General features: G+C 37.4%; 1 protein-coding gene across 1 annotated transcript in view; it reads left to right on the top strand.

The window, feature by feature from the left end:
- The window catches only part of GABBR2 (gamma-aminobutyric acid type B receptor subunit 2), a gene marked incomplete at its 3' end in the record, with an annotated part of 516,320 nt that overhangs the window by 182,724 nt on the left and 307,707 nt on the right, over positions 1-25,889 (top strand). Inside the window, exon 3 of the mRNA XM_081996348.1 lies at positions 17,526-17,696. Within this exon, the coding sequence (XP_081852474.1) occupies positions 17,526-17,696 (171 nt within the window). The remainder of the gene's footprint in view (positions 1-17,525; positions 17,697-25,889) is intronic.

The raw sequence follows: 25,889 nt of genomic DNA, 5'->3' as shown, positions 1-25,889 counted from the left end.
GCTCAGAGATGAAGAGCAGTGTATATCTCTGCTTTGACCTGGTGTGGCCATTCCCCTGATATGTTCTTAAGCTTTTTTGAGACTGTGGGACACAGTGGACCACAGCATAGGTGTTTGCCTTCCTTTGTGAACAACTTCATTGAATATATTTGAATTAATAAATTGGAACGTTGTGTGAATGTTTTTCCTATTCATCTCCTCAGACTGTTAGCTCTCAAGCTTCATGAAGAGGAGTGAAGTGATAACAAATTTATGGATGATTATCTTAGGTGAAATCTAAAGCTACTCTTTTATCTGTAGTTCTTGGATGGATGGCAGTTTCTGAGTGTAGATACAATGAGATAACTGCATTTGTGGGATTTGTGAATTTACATTTGTGCAATCATGTATTGTAACTATGTGACTCAAAAAACACTGTTTTTTCAATGACAGCTATCTAAATAATGAGACAGTAAGCTGGCTACCTGAGCTTGAAATACTGCACAGTAGCTGCATATACAGAAAGAATACGATGGATTGAGGTTGAACACTGTTAGTTCAGATTTAGTGAAAATATTTTCTGTACATCTGTATGAATAATAGGGCTAGGGGGCATCATTCGTATGGAATAATGTATTTGCTCTACTATCAATTTGTTGGCAAAGAGGAAAATAGAGGAATATACCATACATATTACTCTGATTTAGAGCTTTAACTCACAACTGCACCTTAGTGTTTTTTAAGAGTCATCTTTATGACTGTTTTATTTCACTGGTTTTATTTTTCTATTTTAATTTATTTTTATCAAAAATATTTTAAGAAGATGACAAGCATAGCATTCAAGTACGCATGTAGGCATTTAAAAATATATTACTTAGTATTTAGACTACAGGGGTTGATACTGGGACCAATACTGCTTAACATCTTCATTAATGACTTGGATGATGGGGCAGGGCATACCCTCAGCAGATTTGCGGATGTAACAAAAATAGGAGGATTGATTAATACACCAAATGGTTGTGCTGCCACTCAGTGGCATGTCGAGAGGCTGTGGGTCTTGGCCAACAGGAATATCCTGAAGCAGAGCAAAGGGAAATGCCAAGTCCTGCCCTTAGGGAGGAAGAAACCCCAGGCACCCACCCTTATAGGCTGGGGGGCTGTTTGGCAGCCCTGGGGCTCCTGGTGGACACCAGGTAGAACATGAGCCAGCCATGTGCCCTTGCGGCACAGGCGGCCAGCAGCTCATGGGTTGCACTAAGGAGAGCATTGCCACTAGGTCAAGGGGGGTGGATGAGTCTTCTCCTCTGCTCAGCCTTGACTAGAGCACATCTGCAGTGGTGTGTCCAGGTCTGGGCTCCCCAGAACAAGAGACATGGATGTACTGGAGCAAGTCTGGCAAAGGGCCACTATAATGCTGAAAGGATTTGGGTATCTATCACATGAGGAGAGCCTGAAAGAGTTAGGATCATTTAGCCTGGAGAAGAGAAGGGTCAGGGGAGATCTTATATGTGCATAAATATGTGTATATATCTTATATTGTATAAAATACTTAGGATTTTTTCTTTAGTACTTCCATTTTATAAGAACGAAGACAATGTCTGGTGTGATGAACAACTTCATTTCCATGAATCAAAAATAGGCATAGCTTGCACACTCGCAACAGGCTGTAGTTATGAATCCCAGTTGTGCTCAACAGTGGCAGCTTGTGCATGCCCCTAGCACTAGGCATGGATGGAAGCTGTGAGGGGCAGAGGTGCTGTGGGGACTGTCTCAGTGCCGGACACGGGAACAGGCTGCCCTCTGGTATCTGCTCCTTCCCTGATTGGTGGCCTTTGGCAGCTGTAGGGCATGGGCTAGGGAGAGGGATCACTGTGGGAGGGAATTGAGGGGCAGATCAGCTGGGGCAGGCACCACTTTCTCCAGCCCTTTGAGTTGTTGGGATGCTTGTTCTAACCTCACCTTTTCTACCCCACCTCCTCTGGGAACAGCACCCAATTTTTGCCTCTTCAGAGGAGCTCAAGAGGAGGCAAGCTGAGGCTATGTCAGGGAGAGAAAGATGGTTGTTTTGTGCCCTTGTATTGCAGGTCTCAAGAAAGAGGCAAATGCCATGAACTGCGTGATAGGGGGAAAGGTAGGAAGACATATGGGGGTGCATGCCTATTCCCAACCTCATCCCCCTGCAAATTGCAGTGACCTCTCAGTCTTTGAAAGCTGTTGTGAAACAGTGCTGTACCTTCCCAAAACAAGCACCCAGAAATACCTGGAAGCTGTAATGTTCCTTTTGGAGTCGTTGCCCTCCCCTGCTGCCCCCTGATCAGCTCCCTTCCAGCCGGCGCACTGAATTGAGTCCTGCAGGCTCAGAACTTGAATAAATGCATGGTTTTACTGGCAGTGAGAGATAGAGGGTGTCAACATAGGAAAATTATGTATATTGATCTTTATATGGATCTTATGAGTTCTCAATAACGTCGATAAGTAACAGCCTCATAATTTCTGTATGATTACGTACCCTATGTGAATACAGAACAAATCCTTTCCCTCAGAAATGGGGCCATACCATTTTCATTTGATCAATAACTTGAAAATAGAGATCACTTTAACACAAAAGGACTTGAAACAGCTGTGATTTGAACGACATCCTGACACTATCAACATATTTTATAACCAACGTAGGGAAGGAGAGTATAATACTTCTTTATAGCCAATATAGGGAAGGAAAGTATAATACTTCCATATATTTTTTTTTCTGGTTCCACTATTTCAAACCATTTCCAGACCATATGTTTTTTAGGCTTTACTCTGTTTTGCTTTTTTGGTTGTGGCTCCTACTGTCTCCAGGGAAACTTCATATCTATGGTGCATCATTTTGTGCAGAGAAGAGTGAGAAAGCCTTCTACCCATCTGCCTCTCTTCCATCTTTAGCTGGCTGTCATGGGGGCATAATTGTGCCTGACTCTCCAAATCAAAAATGGTTTGGGTTTGGCTGCAGTATCTGTCCAGTATCCTTTTTCCCTCAGTTTTGCCACACTGCTTCTGTAAAGCCATGCAGTTTAGTGTAGAAAGGGGTGGGTTTGTCTTTGATTTAGTCATGTAAAGTACATTTCTTGTTATATTTCAGCTGTGTTGTGCTTGTCTTTTGGTAAAGCGGAACATGCAGAAAACTGACAACAAAGAGTGAGTGCTTAGCCCCATGCTGTTTGTGAGAGCTCACGTGTCACGCAGCAGTTGGGATAGAGCAGGGGCATGTAGCAATGGCCTAATCCGACAACAGTGATGTCAACCCAAGTTCAGTAGCAGAACTTCGCTTGGCCTTGTATGCATGGCAGGTCTGCCTGCAACCTTAGCCGTGTGAGTGAACGTACAAAGCGTAAAAGGAGCAGATGCAAGTACATGGGCATTGTTTTGTTTGGTTATTGCTTGAGGTTTAAGGTAAATGAGCTTGCTGGTCATAGAGGAATGTTACATGGGCATGACCTATAACTTGTTTAATGACACTACAAAAAGTCACTGGATCAAATGGCATGTCTTATTCAACAAAGTAAACAATTGCCTCATAAGTTGCTTTGGGCTGTTTATGTAGAAGTGGATATGTTACGCTATGATGAACGATGTGGTAAGAACAGGCTTAACACTGATTTGAGACACCTGACCAAATCTTCAAGTATTTTTGAGATTGAGAGAAATTACAGTGAAAATTCAGTTACCTTAAACTTTGGCACCATGGTAAGAATTTTTCCAGACAGTGAAGATATAAATCCACTTGAACATTTTGTGATATCTGTATTTATCTTTTAATGTGATTTTTGAAGATTTAGAGCACCATCAGTCTTACTAACCGTTTAGTTTAAAATTTTAAAGAGATCAAATACCTAAATGTGCTCAGGGGTTAAGAGACCGAAGTGTCTTCTGTGTGCTTCACTACTTCTTCACATGCTTAAATATCTATATAGAATAGAAAATTTGTATGGGATTTATTCTACTAAGTGCAGTGTAGGTGGCTGCATCTGATATGGTTACTGTAGTCTCCCATTAGTGCCTACAGTAGTGAGAAGCAGATGCTTCTAGGGAATGATTCATCTCACCTTAAGATTTATCCCAGGCAAGTCAATACAAGTTGTGATAAATCACATCAAACTTGAAGCTTTACACTGTTGTAAATATACTGGGAGGTAAAATTCCTCATGTAGACTTAAGGAAAGCCTTAGAAAGCATATGCTATCCTCTACTTACTCTTCTTTGAGGTCCAAGTGGCCCAAGTTTTTCAGTGGCTGTAGACCGTGGAAGTTCCTTAGTTGAACATGTGGACATGTAATCGTGCAGCCAGTTAGATGCTTGTGTTTGCATATATCAGCCCAAGTACTCACAAAGCCAGGCTTTCAGCAGATTATAAATAAAGCCAAATTCCTCCTGTTCACTGCATCTGTCCACTGTGTCTGTCCATGTTTTGTTTTGTTCTGTTCATCTCTTTTTTCTTTCTTTTTCTGTGCTCTGAACAGCACCTCTTCTGTTCTCTCTTGTTGTTTGTCCATCTATCTCATGGTCCCTTATCCACTTCTTGCACTGTTGCATATTTCCTGCCAGGGTTTCCTCCCTGCTTTTTATCTTCAGAGCCTTGTTTTGAATAGGTCAAGAGGTTGTATTCAAGTTGGTCTTCTGATCACTCCTTATCTGTACTCTGGGAGGTGCTTTTCTGCTGAGAGTAATCTGAATCTCACTAAAAGGGGAAAATCAGGAGTCCAGGAATCTGGAGAGTAAATAAACTATTACTGTAGAAATGAAAGCTGGCAATTCCAGTAACTTAGAGATAGTAAGCTGAATGAATCTGATAATCAAATTAAGTTAAAAAAAAAAGAAAAAAGAAAAGAATGCCATATTAATTTCTAGGACCTTCTGTGAACTTGCTGCAAAGACACCATACGCACATCAGGAAAAGTACCTTCATTTTTACTACTGCTCAGAATCACTTGCAGTTTACCTTCTCTTTTGTTACTGGATAAGTGATCAAATATACCAGGAGTCTCAAATCTTAAAGATGTAGTACTCTTTAGTAGGTAAGTGTAAAGGTAAAAAACCCTCAACAAACCAAAACCCAAACTCATTTGCTGTTCATTTAATGAACTTAGCTATTTAACTTGAGAGAATTTCTGAATAACCTACTTGTAAAAAAGACAGTGAATATAGTTAATCTTTTGTTTTTCACCCAGATGAACAGTACATTAATATAGGTTGTTAGTTTATCTCTTGATATGTATTCTTGATAAAACTGACATTATTTTAACTGTTGGAGGCACTTCAAAATTCATACTGAATTTATGTTAACATGCGGTAAAGTATATAATTCCTCAGGAAAAGCCATCCAGATCACCAATTTTATTTCTGAAATCTTTGGCTGAATATTGATGGCTTATATTTTCTGATCTGGAACCGCACTGGTCACCTTTGTCAAAGATACTTTCCATTTGCCCTGCTGTTTGTGACATCAGGTGTTTGTCCCATCATGAGTTTGTCCCATGTAGAGGCAGTAGAAATAGTAGATGTGTTCACACTTGGCAGGAATGTGTCCAAGAGCAGTGTTTGGAAAAGACAAGAACTCAACAGTACCCAAAATAACAGAAGCCAAATTCAGTAAACTGTTAAGACCAAGTAGACAAAGCCGTAAGATATGTAGTTAAAAGTAAGAGCCAAAAAAAGAGCAGAAATGCGACAACAGTTTGGTCAGAAATGTTGTATAAAAATAAATGGCAATTCAGAAAACATCGGATCACAAATGAGAGGGTTGAGAAGAGGCAAGTGACTTCAAAAATCGCAACTTAATCACTGCACATGAGAAGTGAGTAATAAATAATGAATTACATGAGATTGAAGTAAGAAAAATGATGTTTAAACCAACCTTCCAAAACTAATAAGCACTACCAAACTCTAATGCATGTACTGAGTTTTCACATACGAGTTCCTTCTCTCAAATCAATATAACTCTTGAAATATTTAAAATTAAACTATATTCTTAAGCACTTTCCTGGCTCTGTGACAAAGATCAAGCACAAAGATATTCCTTGCATGTGAAAAATTAAGGCTACATTGGCTTTACTGCTACATAAGAATGTAGAGTGATTATTTCAGTTTTTATCTCACCTCGATAGAGTAAGTTACCAAAAATTTTGTTAAAAGAGCACATTGATAAGGACTATTTTCAGAAATAGGATTGTGGTGAACAGTTTTATGGAGTAAGTGACAAAAAAGATAACAAGGTCTAGAGAAAACATTCAGCTTTCAGCCTGCAGGAACTAGGATGATGGCAGAAACTAAGGAGAAATGGTTGAGAGATCTAATTGAAGTGTGTGTAATCTTAAATGGTGTAGATAATGTTAGTACTTCTACCCAGCATGCATTCTAAGACCAGCGGCAAATACTGTACTTCAAATCAAATGCAGACATACAGAAACATTTATTAAATTAATAGTAAGTGCTGAAGTGATCTGCAAGGCATAGGTATTGAGAAAAACACACTGAGGGTTACTCAGGCAACAATTAACTGATGTCCTGGAGGCACTGGCACTGAGAGAAAACACTCTTGCTCTCGTCCACTTCCTCAGTGACACTCAAGATGGAATTTTTGTTTTGTAACTGTACTCAGACCAAGACTGTTTGTCATTTTTTATTTCATAAAAATAGATTATAATGCCTCCTAAGATTTTTCTCCCAGCCACTCATAGACTAGAAACCACAGAATACAGCTTTAAACTGACAAATAGTTTTGTGATTTTCGTTGTCTGAATATATCTGCATGAACATTTCCTAGTTGCAAACGTTACTAAAAGGTTTTATACGTGTAGCTTTCTATCTAGAGCATCTTCTTAAATTCTGTATAGACTGCAGGTAAAGAAAACCATAAAGCATGTGTGATCTTGGTTATTTCTTAGAGGAGGATCAACGACACATTTGACATTTCAATGCGAAATATAGTCATAATTGTGATTGGCATTTCTGCTGAAGGTTTTTAGTGGCAATGTAACCCAAGTTGCCCTTGCTGCTGGGCAAGAAGTACTTATTTTGCTGGCAATATCTGTTAGCAAAGGACGTTCCCTGATTTTTTTTATCAGTTTTTGTTTCACCATCTCCCCTCCAGCAATCCCTTGATTTCTGTAGCATAACCCCTCTTTATCCATTATTAGAGAAGGTGCAGTTCCAAGCAAATGATGTCGGACTACTCTCTAAACACTTCTGGTGGGGTGTGACTGCAGCATGCAGTGCTGAGATATCAGAAAAGTTACAGAGCTGAAAGAAAAGGCAAATTAGCCCAGGCAGAGTGCAGAATTAGTGCCAGGGTATCAGTCCTAGGACCTGGCAAGTCACCTCTGAGCTGTTCTTCTCCATATAGAGTAATCAGCTTCTTTATGTATCACTACATTGTGTAGTGAGGATGTAATCTGTTTTGGCTTCAAAAATCTGTGATTTCTTGTTCAGGTTTGAGACCAGAGAATGAAGAAATAAACAAACCACTAATTCACAACTTAGGGCTGTGCAAAAAGTATTTTTGTAAGGATTTAAATAAATCAAGAGTTAACACAGTGTGCTTTATTTCTTCAGATGACATATTTGCAGCAAAAGAAATAAAAACCAGAAGAGACATAATTGGGACTGTATTATGGTGTCCACAAAAGAACTGGGGAATTCTCATCTTAAATCTCACCAATAGTCCTTCTCCCTGTTTCTGACAGAGTGCAGGGTGGATCTGCTGACAAGAACAAGAGAGTCCAGATTGCACAATTAAGGTATCTTTGTATTGGAGAAGTTTTTCCCTCCTTTACATTATTCAGAGAGGGAAAAATAGTAAAACAGATAACTTATTTAAAATCCAAATGTAGACAAAACAGCTGTAGTTTTAACATGTGTTAGCTGGATGAAGTCTGACAAATAAATACTAATAGAATGATAATAGTTTTGGGCAGCCAGCCAGGAACATGCTGTTGTGAATAGGTCTGGAAAGAATATTTTTCATTTTTTCTAATGGATTATGGCAATATAGCCCATTTTATCAAAGGTGAAATATTTTACAAAGTTGTTGGTTTTCACTAAATTTTGAGGATATTCTGTTATAGACAAGAGACAAGCAAGCTAGGTAGTGAGAGTACGAGTGTAGGAGACTGCTTGATTTGGGATAAATAACTCTGTGACTGAAGCAGAGCAGGGATTTGAAGCTGAATTCTGGTATAATCCAGGCCACTAGCCAAATGCTAAGCACTGAGTGTGACAGACAAAGATATACAACCCCTTCTCACAATGCGGTTCCATTTATGAAAATGCTTAAAAGATTTAGTCTTTTATTCTGTTTGGAAATGAAAACAAATTTTGCCGCAACTTCTATAGATCTGCCATTTAATTTCAATGCTCTAGTTAACCCCTAGCTGTAAGCAAAACACCTGTGTTCGGTATAAATCATTTGTGCCTAATATAGATCTGAAAATATTTTCTAGAGAGTTGAAAAAAAAATTCATGCTTGCTATGTTTATTCCTAGTAACTTTTTTTTTCTTTTGGGGATTTGCTTCAAACTGTGATAGACCTTTTCAAAAGAATGGTCAGAAGAAATATGGAATGAAAAGGGGACATCAGTTGTTTATTTTCTGTTAACAGTGAAAGAATCAAGTTAAGCCTAATGCTGAATTTTGACTTTTGGATGGAAATCTGTTTGAGATGATTCTGCCCCATGTTCAGCTGGCTACCTACTGAAACACTATATAAATCACAAAGCCTCTATCAACTTGAGTGGTTGCACTGTTAACCATTGAATTGAAGGACACTCTTCATAACTCCATGATATACTTCCTTGGCCCGTCTCAGAAATAAGGTGAATGTTTAGGTTCGTTAGTCAGTATATATTAGAATTTACAATGGATCCCGTTACTTGGACTTGGATTTGATCTGTAACTTCATTCTGCACTGAATGCTAATAACTTCTGTTTTCTGTGAAACGTTGTTCTAGGAATTCCTTTAATTTATTTTTTTCTACAAAGTTCTTAAATGTCGACTCTGGCTGGTGTGAACAGGTGGGTGGAATTTTTAATCTTCCAGCCTGAGAGACAGGTGAAACAGTAATGCTAATCTCTAGACAACTTCGGTTTTTTTTCAGCAGATCTGCTACAATTTTCAGCTAATGTTTATCCTCTCCATTACTTGAACACCAAAAAAACCCCTCAGCTGAGCATCAGTTCAATCCCTATTCTTCAATATATGCCACAGACTTTATGAGAGTAGCAAGTTTTAACACCAAAAGACCGAACTTTGTCATCTGATCTGACTTTTTGCATTCAGACACCTGCAGCTCCTACCAAGTCATGCTGGGAGTAGGTCAGGCTACCCAAGCGGGAAGCAAACAGGACAGAATGCTTCTTTCCCATTAGCCTATAGGCACACATCTTTCAGCTGAAGTACTTCTCATATGGGTTTTATTCTATCTAAACCAGTTTCTATCCTCAAAAATATTGATTCATTCAGTAGCTAGAATTGCTTCCTGAAATGCCTCCAGAGCAGCACGCAGCTGAATATCAATTTTACTGTGACTGGATTAATTCACTGGAATGCCATCAGCATGGAGGCGGGTGCCTTCCAACCTTGAGACCAGCTGGAAGTGCTTTTTCTGGAAACTCCCAGGTGCCAAAAGGCAGTCAGTGGAAGCAATTTCAGACACAGAATTAATGAAGGTAGCAGCAAATTATATTGGGCAGGAATATTTGGCAAAACATCTGATTTTAAAAGGAACAGTAGCTCTAATCAGATGGGTAATGTGTTATGGATGATGAAAGGGATGTTCGTCCATGAGATCCATTCTTGTCCAGTGTGTTTAATACAATGTGTATTTTTATGTTCCCATTTGGATGAGGCATCCTGCCCATTTACCAGCTAGTGAGCCATCATAGATATTCTTCCAGACTTCTGTTTCGCTCTTGCAACTGTCATAATGAAAACCCATACAGAGTTAACAGAACAGTTTTTAATGATTGTTAGTTGTATTTGTTATAGCACTGAAGTTTGTCCAATCCCATAAAATCTTCTGAATGTAAGTATAATGGAGTCTCCAGAGCTTTGATTCAAATAATTATTTAAGAGTGTTTATGACAGGTAAAAACATAGATTTACCACTGTCAGAAAAGCATAATTTCTTGTTTCTTCTTTCAATTTATGTTAGTGCGTCACCTGTGCTATTTGGGGATTAGGATTAGAGTTTAGCCAGTAGGGAAGATTGCCTCTTTGATTCCTAGGGCTGGTTCAGAACCAGCTCCTTTACTGTCTGTATATAGACACTCCTGTCACCAGCAGCTGTGCAGGCAAATTGTCAAAAAATATTGTCTTTGTTTCTTGATCTTTATTATTGTGTGTCGCTTTCACCTGGTTTGAAGATCTATGCAATGCCTCTGTCAATGAAATTGCTGCATTTAGCTTCTTATGTTGGAATATTTTCCAAATGTGTGGTGTTTGCAACCATCTTTGCAATGTTATTTCCACATACCTGTTTGCTAAATCACCCATCAACATTGATTTGATGATACATTTTATGCATTGGGATGGGAAGGAGCAGCCTAATATATCACTTTTTTTACTTTACGTGCGATTGTGTATTTCTTAAGGTTCTCTTTAATTTTCTTCTTGATTACATATCCCTATTTCCTTATTCCAAGTATTGTTATTATATACAAATTTATTCATAACTTGACTAGTGGTAAGATCAAGTTCAGTGGTAGTTTGACTGCACACCTGGGCAAGGTGGTTTGTAGAAGTAGTTTACTGTTAATCTTTAAATAGTGAATTAACATTTAACCTAAATCTTTATATTCTGTGTCTTTTAATATTTATTACAAAACATCAATTGCCATTCAATTAAAAATGCAATTTAATTGTTATGCTTCAATCTAATCTCTGTTTCTGGGTTAAGAGTATATTGTTTCACTTGTGACATCACCTAATGCTGTCTCCAGAGTTGCGGCAGGCAAATCTTTTAACTCTTCATTATTCATTAGTTTCCATTCTGGTCCTTCTAGCTCCTGGGAACATTAAGTCATCACATGCCCACACTCGAGTATTATTATTGTTGGCACAGGCTTGTCAAAGCATTAGAGCTCCTGGCAAGGCACACAAAGGGATGGTGTATGGAGTCACAAGTATACATTGCTGCAAATTATCATCTTCCTGAGTTTCATCCTTGTTATTTTCCTACGACAAGATTTTATATGTACAATCCTGTACCACTCTAAGAGTATTTTCTATGGAGCTTTCTGTCATTCTGCCTTCTTTTTGGAAATAATTATTTGCATTTTCCTTTTTTTGCAAAAAATATTGTTTCCTATCTAAGCATACATGACATGCAGTCTTTAGTTATGATGATAATAAATGATATCACCAATCAATTGAATCATCAGTTTATATGCTGTTTAGCTATGCTGATTTATCCTCATAATCAAGCTTTCTAGGAAAGGTACAGGAAATACAGGTGATATCTGCCATATACAAAAAACTCTCTGTCAAGAGTAGTTCTGCAGCAAATGGGCAGATTTAAATTTCTAGGGCTCGTTAATAAAATAATTGTACAAACCACAGTGCCAAAGCCTAGGAAAATTAAGCTAATCTCTCTGGTGCTCAACAAGCTAATATTCCTCATCTGCAAACATGAATCAGTTGTCTTAGCAGATGACATTTTATTAAAGGGAGATTACCCTGTTACCTAAGGTGCTTTTTGTCTTTAGTTTTTCCCCTCCAATGTATAATACTCCATGCAAGCAGCATGTAGCTTTGTTTCACAGCCTTCTCCTTTGAAGAGGCAAGGGGTGAGAGTGCTACCTCATTCTCGATTCGGGATTGACAAATCTGGATGCTCTGGCACCTCCAGCCAGATTTCAGGGGCCTCCTTTGAGCTGCTGGGGAGTTTGTGGTGGGAGATGCTTCTGATCCTCTAGCCACTCTGTTCCAGAGGCCACTCTTGGCTTTATGAGGGGAATGTGGTTTCCTGGTGGTTTTATGGACCTACAATAACTTTTCTAAGGGTTTCTGTTATTGATTTACTTCAGCTAATACAGTCCTCTTAAATAAATGTGACTCCTAAACAGACCTGTTGCCTTAGATGAGGGTGACTCTTTACCCCAGGGAAAGTCCTGCTTTTTTATTTTTGCTAGACTTCTGTACATTATTACAGTGGTAAAATTCAAACATAAATGCTTCCTAGAGATAATAAAACAACTGAACACCAGAAGGGCATTTCTGGTGGCTTCCCTTCCCTCTGTGGTTCTTGGGACAGCAGAGTGGCTTCAGCCTTCCAGCTTCCAACCTCTGGACTTCTATATTGAATATATACTCTCTGTATATAGTGTTGTTTCCTTTTCTAATTTTGTTTCAGCTTTCCATCCTCTCTTACAGAACTCCTAGTATTTCCCATTGATTTCATTAGTGTTGCATCCCATTTTCTTAAACAAATGCTAGAACTTACCATCTTACCATTCCCACTTCTGTACTGACTTTCTTTAAGGGAATGCACTGTTACTTCCTTAAACAGGAGCAAGCTTGATTTAACTTGAAAGCACTTTAGATTGATGTTCTCGGTTTAATCTACCACACCTCATTTCAGCTTAATATAGGGTTGTAGAGCTAGCTTTTACTTCCTTCTGCAGAATTGTTCCTTTCTACACTTTATTGTAACTTTTTTTTTTTTAATCTCACTCTATCTAATGTTAATCACAACCCTTCCATGAAACTATGGATTTTCAACAAAATTAATGTTTTCCTGTTTAAAAAAGTATCAACTTTCTGGAGAAAATTAGTGCTATCGGGTCCTTTCTGCACAATCTTTAAATGTGTTGTTGTTTTTCTATTTTGCACTGTTTCCTGAATTATTTTGCTTTGGACCCATTCCAGAGCTGTTATTCGTTGCTTCCGTTCTATTCACAGGGTAAGATAAAGCCATTAGTTGTGTTTCTGCTCTGCTTCTCCATCGCTAGCAACGAAACAGAACTGCTCAGCTCACTCTTGATCCAGCCCTGCATTTATCTTTCAAACAGAAGAATCTGCACTGCTACAGACTTGAGTCTAGGCATACTGCAAAATGTCAGGATGACCTACAGAGTAACAATTATACCCCTGAAGTTAAATCTAACTAGATCTGATTTCCAGGTACTCAGTTAACAGGCTTAAAATCTGGGCTTGAAGGAAGTTGCTGGAAGTTTTGTCACTGACTTCAGTGGGGTTGGGACTTCATCCGAAATACTGGCTTGCAGCCACCCTATATGGACCTGTTTAGTTAGTGGTGCTTTTGCTTCCACGTGGTCTGTGTGGTATATTACAAGGAGAAGACCACAGTAAGCTAAACATTGCATAAGAAACAAAGTTCAGGTGACACACTGGACAGTCTCTTTGCCCTGATTCCTTTCATACTGACTGTATATATTAAAATGCATTCTGATGAAACTCTGCTAACTATAATCCATTTATATAGTGATCACACAAGCAGTAGGAATAATTTAAAAAGTCAGAAACAGTGTGTTTTAGCTGTTAAGGTCTTTCATTTTAGAATTTGAGCAGACTTAGTTGTAATATTAAGGCAGCAGAACTTTTACTAAATTATGTTTTTTGTGAAGAAATAAACATTTGTTTTCAATACCTTGATCTACTTGGTTCTCATTTTGTACTATAGTTAATATTCCTACTTGAACGGTAAACGTTATCTTATTTTCCATTTAAAAGTTTTAAACTCTTTCATGTCTGAAATCTCCATCTGAGTCATAGTTTATATATGTTTCCCTACATATACTCATTTTAAGTCCAGAAGCAGTTGCTCACAAATTGTATCAAATTTTAAGCAGATACTCTAAAAAAAGGTTGCTCGGGGGTAACCTGAGAAGTAGCTTCAGTTTTTCTGACAGTATTCAAACTGATATATCTATAATATGTATATGAATAACTGTTTTCTCTAGATCTACATACACATATGCCCAGAGCATATTTGCATATGCACACACACAAACACCACACACACAATTATGATATATCCCCTGGTATATGTCCACTGTGTCCTCCATTTTAAAGCAATTTGAAAAAAATTTTTTTTCTGTCTTTCACCCCTTCTTGAAGTTTGGCTTTTGGCCATCACCTCTAGCAGCTATGTAAAATTTTCCTCTGAAAGAATGACTTGATAATCTTAAAGGTCTTTTTCAACCTTAATGATTCTGTGATTCTGTGACATCATACACCCCACAGGCATTTATTGCTGAGTTATAATCCCACTTATAACTTTTTTCTCTCTCTTCCTGTGCGCAGAGAGGCAGCTATGTAACACCTGTAACAGATTTTTTTTAGCAATGCATGAATATGTATGCTCTGAAAATAGAGTGATGTGAAAAATAGTACTTTTGTGGTTTGCAAAGAGTTATATGAGCAATAGGATTGCCATTCATGCAGATTTTTGGCTAAACTAAAAGTTAGAAAAGAAATTCCTGTAACAAAAAGCAGAATCAGATCTCTATGGCTTTCAGTCCTGTAGAATGTAGTGAAGAAACTATGAAAAGTTTGCCTTTCAGTAGGTTCAAGTTTCAAATCAGACATGAATAAACTACTTTAGACCTAAAATACAGAGGATTTATGTTCAGTTAACAAGGGCTGTACCATCTCAATGCATATGTAAGTGGACTGTGTTGTGATCTTATTTGTTTTATCACATAAAGTTTATGTTATGAATATTTTATTGATATTTCTATATAGGCATGCTATATCACATACTTTTCCAGTAAGCTTACATTGTGTCAATTTATTTATTAACATGATATTTTCATTGACACTTTTTAAAACATGATGAGTTTTTTCTTTTTCCTTTTCCCTCCTCATCCCTCTCAAAGCAGAATACAGAGTGCTGGTGATTGTTGGGTTAAATTCAATGCATGTCCACAAACTCTCATAGGGACAATTTTGTGAAAAGTTAAATATTTTCAATTACCTAACTTTTGTGAGAAAAAAAAAAAAAGAAGGACATAACTGTTTCAGGTTATTCATCCATCTCCCATGAGTGTCTTATTAAAATGGCAAAGTGATGCAGAATGAGACCAACCATGGTATATGTGATGCTTGAAAGAAAGGCCTCTGAACATATCCTACATTCCAAGAATTGTTTGAGCATGAAATTTTCCCTTTTTGTATTTTAATAAAATCTTTCTTCAAAAAGGAAATTAAGAGGAATGTTCTTCTGTAATTCAAGTGTTGTTAGTATTACACAAAAACCTGGATTCATCTCATCTCACTTTATATAGTTGAGAAATCTAAATTATGAGTCATCTTCATCTTTCTTTAATCGATAAAAAGAGGTAAGGTTTTGCTTCATTGTTTCCCAAGGAAATTTGGGTAATTAAGATACTAATTTAGGCACTTTTAAGTCACTAAAATGTCAAAGGATGGATCTGAATTGCCTTGCTTATATCACAGATCTTCGCCCTAAAGCCAGCTCACAACTATAGAGATGCTCCTAATTACTAAGGTTTTATGTACTTCTGCTTCAGAAAAATTTACCATTCAGTCTGTGAACTGGAGTTAGGTGAAATTTGCTGATGTTGCTTGTCACTACTGTTACTTCAGTGTTGCTCTCTACTTCTTTTCCTTAGGTATCAATCAAATTACCTTCGATCCAAAAACCATAATAACTTGAAAAGCAAGTCCTTTGCAGTCACTGAGCTGCAAGCAGCCAGGCTGCTTGAGAGGTATTCCTCTTCATGCTGGATTTCTAAAGGCAAATCTTCTCTCTTTTTAGTCAAAGATACGGGTCCTTATTTCCACTTTCATTGTGCAGTGGATGCATGATGTTCAGCGTTACAAGGCTAGACAGAAAAGCTGGCTAGGTCTACCTGGCAGGCCTTTATTCTTTTTCCCTTGAAATCAGCTCTTCGCAAACTCATTGATGATTACTAAATGTTATGAAGTTCTAGGTGAACCAGCCAATACAATTTTGGAAAATCAAGACAACAGTATCACAGTACCTCAGAGTGTGCTTTTTTTCATAAAAACTAATAAAAGAGAAGTTGCTATATTAAAAATGTTTTACCTTAGAATTACATGGTAGTAGAAGGTCTTAAAAATATTTAGCTGCTGACTGTTGAAGAGAAAGATATATCTTTTTGAATGGTATAGTGTAAACTGTCCAGTTATGCACACTTTAAGTTGTTTGGATTTCAGGGCATTTAGTTAGGACAACAAACTATATTCAGGCGGTTATACCAGTGTAATATGTCCTTTGTGAGTCTAAAAACAGACAGAGAATGAGTCCTGTCTCTGCCAGGTTAAATATAGATTTTATAAACATGAAGAAAAGGTTAGCACTGTTATTTCAGATTAAACTCGTCTATTCTGAATTTCAAAAAAGGTTATCTAGCCAAATATACTGAATGCTTGATTGAAGAAAGTTTAAACTTAATACTGTGGTTGGATATACTTATATAGGCTTGAATTTACCCACATTTTCTGACTTTGTGTTGAGTTTAAAAGACTTAACCATATTAGGGAGCTTATTTTTCAACAGTCAAGCCATTTTGCATTAAATCAGTACTTTAAAGAAACCCTCAACTGCTATGCATGGCTGAAAAAAAAAAGCTTGAGAACACATTCCTAGAAACTTAAAAAATACTGGAGGTAGTGACCACAAGTATCTTTGGAATAGGAGCATTTTCAAGAAATGAATACGCGGGCATTCCCTTTGTAACACTTACTGAAAATAATTCACAAAAATATGTTGCCTTTAACTGGGGCAGAAGAATTCAGGGAAGTTTTCTGGTTTGTTTTGTTTGTGGGTTGTTTTTTTTGTGTGTGTGTGGTTTGCCTTGGTTTTTTTTGGGGGGGGGGTGGGGGTGTTTACAGGTTTCCTCTTTCATTATAAGCATTCTCAAACCATGTACAAATTCTGGCATTTTCAGATGTGTAGAATTAGCCACTGAGTCCCCTTTGATAACACAGATCACAGGGGGCTGCTTCAGTGGAGGAAACTAGAAGCCAGGTAAACTTCTGAGCTGCAGCCTTGGCTGCCATAATTATTTTTTCTTTTGCTGCTAACCTAGAGCTGTTTTGTTACCTGCAGATAGGAAGAAGTGCTACTAGAGGTTCATCCTCTAATTTAAAGATATGTAAGAGTTTGAGAATACCCCCTTGGAGCTATTCTCAACTTTTATGAAGAGAATGTAGAAAGAAGTTGATGGAGAATCATCACAGAGATTTACTCCCTTAGAGCTTCTTGCTTTGCGCAATGTGTAAGATGCATGATCTCAAATAGAGGATTTTACAGGATTGACTTTGAAGATACCCTATTTTAATTTTCTAGCAGGTGGTTTATAGAGCAAAGGTATTTCAAAAATCCATTAAAAGTAAATGAGTAACTGGTGCTGATAGGACTTCCAAGCTGTATGACGATGAAAATTCTCTACATGACCTCAATGCATGGATTGTGTTTTGTTGCACTGACAAGAGCAAAGTTTTTCTCCTGGCTTCTAGATGACTTATGGTGACTTTCATTTTTTTGTTGTTTGATTTTTTTCAGCTTTCATTTGCAGCAACAACCCCAGAGTTGGCTGATAAGAAAAAATATCCTTATTTCTTCCGGACAGTGCCATCTGATAATGCAGTGAATCCAGCAATTTTGAAGTTACTCAAATATTATCAGTGGAAGAGAGTAGGAACTTTAACCCAGGATGTACAAAGGTTCTCTGAGGTAAGATTTGCATAATTTCCAATACACCAAGAGAGGTACTAACATCAGTCTTCCAAGGAGCTAGTTCCTCCATTAATAGCAATTAAGTAAAAAGAAACGGACCCACTGTTTCAGTCTTGTTTGGCTTTGTCTTACTAGGTCACTTTTGCTGTACTGAATAAACTTAATTCCCTTTTGGGGTTTATTAGACTGTGGTAAAAACTACCTATGCTTTCCCTTGTCTGTTTTTTACACCCGAGATTGTTGCACCCAAGTGCAAAAGATCACTATTTTTTTTTTGTAGCAAAGGTTCCTTCATACTCTTTGACTTGTCAAAGTGTATGATTTTGAAGGAGGCTTGTATCCTGACATTGGTTCACTTAAAAGAGAGAATAAATCTAATTTCATCGTATTCCTTTTGTGCTCTAATTTCTTATAAGCATCAGTCTGAACAGTCTGAACATTCTGAACATTGAGGGACAAAATCTGGTAAGTCTATGGCTGAAAATATTGGAGAAAGAAATGACTGAAGCCCCTAGAACTTATAAGATCACATACTATGCACCCTCCAAATCTTCTCAGTTTCACCCTGAGCAACATTTTGGTCATAGAAATTGCAATAAACTATGGACCAAGTGCCCATACTGATGGAGGGACAAAACTAATAGAAGCATGCCAGTTTCATGGTTGTTTTTTTTTCCCGTCCTCAGCATTCATTTAAAAAAGGCTGATTGTGTTCTGAAGACTGGCATAATTAAAACTAGTGTAGAAGAGTAAGAACAGGTTAGAGACGGCTTAGATGAGTGAGATATTTTCCAATTGTCTGGCACAATTAATTCACTGTGGAGTACTTAAGAAATCTTAGAGTCTTCCCTTATGAGCTTTGAGAATTAAAGGATAAAAGTAAATTGTAGGGGGAGGGAAGAAACCTTTGTGCCCATCTTTCCAAAAAACACATAAAGGCCCAGGGAATTATAGACCAGCCAGGCTCAATTTAATTCCTGGAAAAACACTTGAGCAGATAATCTGTTTGGAATCACACAGAAGATAAAAAGATACTAAACAATGGCCAAAATGGATTTGTCAAGAATAAATCATGTAAAGCAATATAATTTCCCTCTATAATAAGGTAACAGGTTGAGGAGATGGGGTAGGTGATAAGTGTGATGTTTTATGACTTACAAAAAAGTTAAAGGTGTTCCTAAAAAAAAGTAGGGAAACTTGATCTTGAGGAAGATACTGTAAGAGCAGTCACTGACCAATATTCCTGCCATGAAGGTTAATTATTAGATCAGTTGAATATTTGTTTTTAAAAGAAACGCTGAAGCAAAACGTCACCAAAAATCCATTATCCTTCTCTGGATTGGAATTATAATTCCAAAGAGTAGTTATCAGTGGTTCACTATCAAACAAGAAGGATGAGATTTTGTCACGTGTTTTTCTCTGGAAAGAGATAAGGTTTTCCCTAGATTGTGGGACAGAAAAAATATTTATTAAATCTGCAGTTGATACCTCCTTGGGAAAAACTGCAAGCACTTTACAGAGGACATGATTAGGTTGCAGAATGATCTTGATGAGTAGACAAAGGTTTTAATATAAATAATATGTAAGTGAAAAAGTGCAAAATGGCTATCTAGGCAGCAGATCTCCAGAGAAAGATAAGGGAAGCACTACGATGAACCATAAACTGGGCAAGGGTCAAGAAGGTCAAACTGCTTGACCTACTGTAAAAACATAGAAAGGAAGCAAACAGCTCTCATTTCACCACTTCTGATGTAATACAATATTACATTTAAGACACACAGAGTAAACTTCAACACTACTTACTGTTCATTAGATTTAAGTTGGAATGTCAGGTCTAGTATCGTCTTCAAGAAGGAAGTAGATCAGAGATGTCTATCAAAAAGTTCAGTAATCTAGAAACATGTTTTATGAGAAAGATTAAAAGTGGAAAACAGTGGAACAGACTGGGTATGTTGTTGAACCTTCATCATGTAAGGTTTATTAAGATAAGACTAAACAAACACAAGGGATTCTTGGTCTTCCTTTGGAACAGAGGGATGGACTTCATGTCTATCAGGGTCACCTGAGAAATGTTAAAACTGCAGCTTTCAAGGGTTTGCTAGAGTGCTGCACTTGAGTACAAAGTCCTTCCATTCCTCTTGAAAGGTAAGCGACAACCTTCTGTGTCAGACTGCAAACTCAATTTAGTGTAATTCATTAAAGTCTTCAGGTAATGCAAGATCCAAGTTAAAAAATCCTTGAATTCAGCTGATTTTTATAAAGCATGCTGAGTCCTTTGAAATTATTAGAGCTCCATCCTTCCTTTTTCAGTTCCATACAGAGTTTCTCCCTTCCCTGTACAGACAGTAAAAGCACAGGAAAAACTGGAGGAAATAATTAATTGGCTGTCTGGGAACAGTGAAGGTTGGGAGCCACCAGCAGCAGATGGGGGAGAACATGCAATGGCTGGGCAGAGCCCAGCCCCACTGCAAGGAAGGAGGACAGGCCCAGAGGTTGAGGCCAGGCTCAGCCAAGGGTGCAGACCATCAGGCAAGTAAGTCCAAGCTGGGAAATCAATCCACAGGTTAGGGTCAGGGTCGGGGTCAGGGTCAGGTGTAGTGATTGCTGGGCTGGTCCATGGCAGAAACTGAAGACACAGGACTAAAGGTGTGTGTGGACGTCCCAAAGGAAGGACCATTAAGGCCTGTTAGTGACCTCCAGATGCTGGTATAAGTATATACGTCCACTGAAACCATCATTTTCACTCTAAAGGAACATCAGGCAAAACTATACATCTAACATTTTTTGAAAGCGACAAAATTGTTGAATAGCATCTAAAACATATCTGTTGTAAAATGCCACTGAATTTAGGATGTGATTCTGAAAATGCATTACAAGCCACTAGACCAGAAATAACTGAATGTCATCTCTGTTTACACTCATATAAAATAAAACATGCAGAAATAAATTAATGGGGTCTTTAGAGAAGCCTCTGTAGTAACTCAGGTGGTTTTACTCTTAGCAGCAAGACAGAGCAATTCTCTCTCTCATTTTTCCATGTCCTGGAAAGACTGTATCAGTTTGACACATCTCTCTCTCTTTTTTTTTTTTTTTTTTTTTTTTTAATCTAGAACAACTTGCATATCTATCTTATTTTCCTTCAGTTGTCCTTCCACCTAAACACATGTGGGGATAGATATTGCCTTCTGGTTCATGTTGTATAAGGAAGACTTTATACCCATATAGTTTAGTCAACAGGAACTCTAATTGCATCTGAAAGTCATAAAGCTGTTTCTTTCATTTAACTTGCCTTGTAATGAAACATTTATCTCAATTGCTTACATTATCAGTCTTACTCTAATTTATCTCTGAGGCCAATATTACAGAGGATCTCTTGCTTCTATTTCAGCCATTTCCCTTGGGAACCCTTCCTGCAGAGACTTTGCGTTATCACCCATTTCCTTTTATTTAGTGGAAAAACTTCTCTTTTTTATAAACAAATGTTACATCTTCCTTATTCTCCAGGTCCCATAGAGAGACAAAAGGTAGGTAGAGAGAATAGAGAAGTTTATGCCAGTATGCTTTCAGTTCTTAAAGCACATGGGCAAAATCTATATATCTGATACTGCTCACATGGCTTGAGGCTCCCTTTCTTGGCATTGCTTGGATCCCAAGGATTATGACTTTTCAAGTGACCTGCATTCTACGGTTGCAAATATCATAGCTCACTGTTAGCATCCTATGTGAGTTATTCAGGTCTGTTTGTAGACAATTCCATTGGATTAATGTTTAAGTTGTGTAAGTCATCTTCATAATATACAAGCTTCATCAGTTCTGTTATTTAACTAGGACAAGTTCATACCTATTGTGCTTCTGTGTCCTAGATTTTGTGGATTGCTGCCCTGTTCTCGTCCTCTGGGGAAGATTCTGTTTCAAAAGATAATAATTCTGTGGCAAAGGTTTATAAATGAGGTTACAAAATATTTCAAGATTTTCAGTTTGCAGTGTTTGCTCTGGTGTATAATCATAGGATAATGTAGAGTGGAAGAGACTTCAGGAGGTTGTGTGGTCCAACCTGCTGCTTAAAGCAATGCTAGCTTTAATGTTTATCATCCCTGAAGAATTATAGCTGTTGCACACACAGTTCTCAGAAAAGTCCTGACCATGTCCTGTTTCCAATACCCAGGTGAGCTTTCAGCTGATTGAAGGTTATGCAGCAATTGGTGCCTGCAATTTTGCTGCTGTCTAGGATTGTTTGAGATTGTATTTTGAATTAGGCAAACAAAGCAATATTCCTATGGTCTGTGTTTGCTGTGTTTCATGTTTCGGTGGGAAGAGTCATGAGAAAGAAGTCATAGTTAGCTATCAATAACTCAAAACTGTTGGGAATCCCCAGTATTGCAGAAGTTGTAAAGGCTTCAGAATATGACTGTGAAGCAGAAAAATGTGTAATCATGTACGGTTTTCAGATAACGCTGCATTTGCTAATCAGTAATTCTAGTTTTTCTTACTTCAATATTTTACTGTTCTTTCCTGCATATTGCTCATTTTATTTATACACATTTTTTGGTTCATAGTATGTTTCAAACTGGAAGTTGGCACTTGATTGCACTGGTACACTAAAAGGGATTCTGGCTTCCTTGTTTTGTGATAGGACATTTCCTCTAGACTGGTTTCAGTTGTTTCTTTTTACTCCCTGCATTTTAACTTCACATTTGGTGGCATATTCATGATATTTCTAGATTTTTGAAAATACATATTTTCCTCCCACTGAGTATCTTGTCTGGGATTGTTTTTAAAACAAGTTAAATTCTGATAGTCTCAAGTGACTCTGTTTTTCTCTACTTCTTAATAGTCATCTCTTTATGTGATTTCTCTGCTTTTTTGTCGAAATATTGAGAACGCCTAATGTAATTTTATCAGTGTAGGTGGCATTTCGAAAAGACAGAAGAAATGAGAAGTGTGCAGTAAGCTAATAAAATAGATTAACAATATGAAAAATAAAAGATAAAATATTCTCTCTTGTGACTGTCACAATCTTCATTGAGTTTAATAACCTAAAAATACCTTGGTGACAAAAACTAAAGGGAAACAACCCTTGTAAGTGGACAAAATAGCACTTTTCCTGGCTGACATGATTAGCACTCTTAGGATTTCTTAAGGTTGTGCTGCATTTTGTACACTGACTTCTACTTCAAAAATCAGCAGGTCATCAGGGTCCATTTTACCTGTGTTGAAAGCATTTAACATCTAGAAATTCCAATTCTCATGCCAGAAAATGTAATACTGGAAAAAAGAAAATTGTTCTGAAGAAAAGCAACTAGTAAACAAACCTTCTCAACATAGTATATGTCTATTCTTGTAGAGAAAACAGGGTAGAAGTCTTATTAATCTAGAATTTTATTTATTGTAGCCTTACTCTGTCACTGTGGAGTCTGCAAACTAGGAGCTGAGTTAGTGGTCAGTTCTGATAAGGATTCACTGGATAAACAGATGCAATGAGCGAGTTACTGAGGGGCTGAGAGGGATTAGGCAGGGTAAAGAAATAAGATATCTGGTGACCTTTCAAATTTCAGGCAGAAAACAAGCTTGAGACAACAGTTTTTAATGGCTGTAGGTATACATTATGCAGACTTCAAGGTGTGATTACACTCTTTGACTTCTCAGGCTTGGCTTCTGAGGAAAGACAGAGGAGCAGAGAATTCTACTCTCCATCGCAGTTGTCAAGAGGTTTTAGGGCAGCAAGAAACATATTACTTTTTCTCCAAGAATGAGCTTAGAAGCATCAAATTTAGCAGATAACAGCAATGTTTAAGCTGGAAGCTCTGAATATTAACCAGTGATTTCATCCTCGAAGGAGCCCTGTACCTTCAACTTTGAGAGCAGAAAAGTAGAAAAGAGAGGCAGAAGATAAGAGATGTGGCACACAGAAGGCAGTAGAAGAAAAATATGGGAAAAAGCATGGAGAGAGGGAATGAAAGCAGGAAACCTGAGACATTATAAATGTCATTGTTTAACTGTAGATCTTTTTCAAACTATCTCTTCCTAATGTTTATTATTTTTTCAAGGTGCTGTGTCTTCCCCTTGTACTCTATCCAACTTTTTGTTTGTCTTCTGTGTCATTTCATTCTTTCCACAAAGCCTTTCAGATTCCTCTTAGTGGTTAATATTTTTGTCTCTAAAGGTAATTAAAAGATCTCTGCATGTCCTTGTCTCTCCTTTCCTGGTTCCACCCAGGAATTTTGCCCATCTCCATGTGCTCAGCTGCTTTTGGTGAAGGAGCAATCTTCTCCTAACATAGGTTGTTATAGTCAGGACAAAATAAACAGGTAACTTCTGCCCAGTATTCAGTAATTTGTATAAAGTCAACTGGAAATAAGATGTTATACCTTTGTCGAAATGCTAATATGAAGTTTTTGATGCAAATGTCATTTTTTTTACTAGATGGTTATTGACATAGTCTATTCTTCCAAGGATGCTTGAGATGCCTTGATATGGCCTTAAATATTCTGTAAGCATTTGTTGAATATGTACTGTATCAAACAAAGAGAGTTTTTTATTTTTCTTCTACTGATTTGAAAGAAAAACTAAAGAAAATTTTCACCGAGCTTGGATGTATACCTTGAAAGCTGTGAACTACTGATGTAAAAATGCTAGCAAAACAAGATCTGTATTTAATCCAACTTCATACATTATGAAGAAATGAGGTTTTGTTTGTTTGCTTGTTTTTTTCCTGATCTCAAGAAGCCCCAGTCTTCTTGTACCAGAGATAGTTCCAGTGATTTCGATAAACAGAAATATGGAGATTCTGTCCTTGTGGTTTGTAAGTTGTCCAACAAAGCAGAAGTAGATGTGCCGGAGATCTTCCTTCATATTTCCCTGTTCCTGGTTCTTGCCTGATTTCTACAGCAAAATCTGAGGAACAACTGACTTCCCATTCTCTTGGGCTTGCAAAGAAGAATGAATTCCCCTGTTCTGTCTTATAATTATGCTTTCCTATAGTTCAAGTTGATACATTAAGGTCTTCACAGAAAGGTAGTCTCTGAAAGTGATTTCTACTAATATCACAGGATGCTTGTCATGTAAATGGAAAACTATCTAAACCACTATAAGTGGTTTAAGGGGGAAGAATCACTGCAGTAATTTATAATGGAAGAGACCGAAACATTTCTTTCAGTAAGAAGTTTCAGAATCTGAAAGGAAGATAATTAGGCATATAAGATATAGGTGGTCACCTGCTGGAATTTTCTGGAGGTCATGCATAAGTGTCTTTTTGGCCCATTGTGCAAACATCATCCATGCTAGGAATATTACTTCTTATGGCAGTAATATTTTATCCAATATTTTTCACCTTTTCTTCTGTTTCCTAATACATTTCTTAAATTTTTTTAGTTTCTAAAAACAAACAAACAAAAAACCCAAGGAGGTTAGAACATCACCTGGCAGAGAATTAGAGCTATGCAGTGGCATCTTGCACTGAAGATTCACACTCCACTGCTACCCTAAGAGGCCCCAGGATTCCCATAAACTGACTAAGTCCTTGTCAAGCGTCAGGTGTCTTGAACAAAACCAAGTTAAACAAGAATTTTTTAGAGAACTGGTCACCATTCCTTCATGTTTAAAACTTACCTTGTGCATGTATGATAGCTTGGTATTTGCAACACAAGATAAAGGAATGGAATGATCCGTACCTTCTATACCGCTAATACTTTGTGGCTGAGAAACTCCATATAGTTAAGACTGAAAGAAAGAAATTCCCATTTAAATTATATTGAAAAAATATTCCAAGACAATGTTTGTTGTAACAGATGTTAGCATTGCACATTGAAATTTTATTGCTTATACCACAGCATTGTCCTAGTTCTGTTTTGGGTTTTGCTATGCTTTGGTGCTTGCTTTTTAGAAAATGATAATGCAAGGATGAAATATGATTCTAAACAGTGATTTAACTTGCAAGCATTCCCCTCACACAATAGTTTTGATTGCGTATCTAATTATCTTCCATTCATCAGACAATTGCAGGATATTTTCAAATTAAAATAGATGGTGCAGTGATAAAATTTAAAAGTGGACACAGTTGTGCACATGATGTAGATGTAGGAAAATGTGATATTGTCCAAACCAAAAGAGAATAAGCTCACATCACTGAAATAACTGTGAAACAATTTATCAAAATTCAGGGTCTTGATTGCTAAGAGGTTAAAATAAAAT

This window comes from Phaethon aethereus (assembly GCF_964289735.1).
Source record: "Phaethon aethereus genome assembly, chromosome: 2".
Lineage (NCBI taxonomy): Eukaryota > Metazoa > Chordata > Aves > Phaethontiformes > Phaethontidae > Phaethon > Phaethon aethereus.
This window is presented reverse-complemented; position numbering and strand designations above follow the sequence as displayed.